General features: G+C 38.7%; 1 protein-coding gene across 1 annotated transcript; it reads right to left on the bottom strand.

Annotated features, from left to right (window-relative positions):
* Positions 1 to 22: 22 nt before the first annotated feature.
* Positions 23 to 591, bottom strand: LOC106305504 (late embryogenesis abundant protein 1-like). Its single transcript, XM_013741873.1, has 3 exons — positions 480 to 591; positions 258 to 392; positions 23 to 106 (listed from the first exon to the last, which is right to left on the bottom strand). The coding sequence occupies exons 1-3, from the start codon at positions 531 to 533 to the stop codon at positions 23 to 25; spliced, it is 273 nt and encodes a 90-aa protein (XP_013597327.1). The 5' UTR covers positions 534 to 591.
* Positions 592 to 1,513: the final 922 nt, after the last annotated feature.

The raw sequence follows: 1,513 nt of genomic DNA on the forward strand, positions 1-1,513 counted from the left end.
GACGGGTGTCACAAATAGTTTCTCATTTCTTCTTCTCATTCATTCCAAGAGTGTTCTTGACACCATCAACCGCACCCTGAGCCATATTCTTCACCGACTCTCCGGTCTGTCCCCGAAAACATTTTCATCGTTAGTCTAGATCAATACAAGTTTAGCTTCTTACTAATTCATATCATTTTCTTGGACAACACTAGTTCATATCATATATAGTAGTAGTATATAATTAACAAAGTTAAACATTAGTTTATCGAAATTACTTGTTGGATGAAACCAGAGGCTTGTTGTTGCCCGTGCTGGGCAGATTCTTTGGTGGACTGAGCTGCGTTAGCAGTCTTGTCGCAAGCGTTGTGTGCAGTTTCCTTGGCTGATTTAGTCCATTGCTCGGCCTTCTCCTGCCATATCACCAATATATACATTTATTTCATAACCAAAATCATGTTTATATTAGCGATTAAAACAAGAAATGGGATGAGAGATACGTTAGCTTGGCCCCTGGTCTGCCCAGCATTGTACGATTGTTGCAAGTTCGACATGATTTTATCAACTTTAACTTATAAAAAGTGTGGTTCTTTCTTTGGATGATAAATGAGCTTTGATTGACTGATTGATATTTTCATTTCGTGATGACAAGTCAATTTATAGTGTTCTTTTTTCATGATTCGGATTATGGTGTTTGTGGTGAAGAAGAAATGAGTTAACTCCGCTCGAGAGATTTGTGGGTGGCCATTTATGTTTTTTTCTTGTTCTCTAATTTTTACTTTGTTTTGTTGTTTTACTTTTATTTTGTTTGTCTTACTTTGGAAATGAGGATAAGTAAATTGAATACCAAAGAAGCTAAGAATTTATATCGATCATGGAAATCTAATGTACTTACATACTGAAGTTTGTTAAAGTTAAAAACGGTTGTGAAGAAATGCGAATCAATCACTAAGAAAACAAGAACACTAACATGATTGAGGCAATACTCGTTTTAGAATTTATATATTGATTATGCTGTGACTGATGATCTGAGAAGATATAGATTAACAGATGGATAAACAATAAAGAAAGATACAGAGATTTAATGTGGTTCACCCCTAACGGCTACGTCTACGTCTACGGGCGAAGAGAGATTTTATTGATGGAGGAATTACATAGATCTGTCTACAAGAAGATCAGGTCTAGTTTCTCTACGGCTGCTAACTAGGTTTAGAGGAGGCACAAAATATATATAGTTGTGTCCCGGAAAACCCTAGCACTAGTGGGCCTCCCAAAAGACTAAGGCCCAACAGATTCAAGGCATTATTCAACAAATCTCCACCTTGACTGGAATCCTCCATAATCAGATGTACCAGAATGCACTTCTTTGTGCTCAGAATATAGATGTACCAGACTCTCTCTTTGCTCAGATGTTCCGTCGAACTCAAATGTCAGATGTCCCGTCGGACCAGATGCTCCTCAGAGCCAGATGCCCTCACTTGGGCCAGATGCTCTCTTCGAGCCAGATGCCCCTCAGGGCCAAACGCCCATCAGG

The sequence above is a fragment of the Brassica oleracea genome, chromosome C7, assembly GCF_000695525.1.
Source record: "Brassica oleracea var. oleracea cultivar TO1000 chromosome C7, BOL, whole genome shotgun sequence".
In the NCBI taxonomy this organism is placed as follows: Eukaryota; Viridiplantae; Streptophyta; class Magnoliopsida; order Brassicales; family Brassicaceae; genus Brassica; species Brassica oleracea.

Bases quoted from the DNA above. Each gene is read 5' to 3' on its own strand.
- LOC106305504 (XM_013741873.1), bottom strand. From the start codon at position 533: ATGTCGAACTTGCAACAATCGTACAATGCTGGGCAGACCAGGGGCCAA. The intron at 393-479 runs GTATCTCTCATC...GTGATATGGCAG, and splicing joins AGACCAGGGGCCAAGCTAAC to GAGAAGGCCGAGCAATGGAC. The intron at 107-257 runs GTAATTTCGATA...TTTCGGGGACAG, and splicing joins CCTCTGGTTTCATCCAACAA to ACCGGAGAGTCGGTGAAGAA.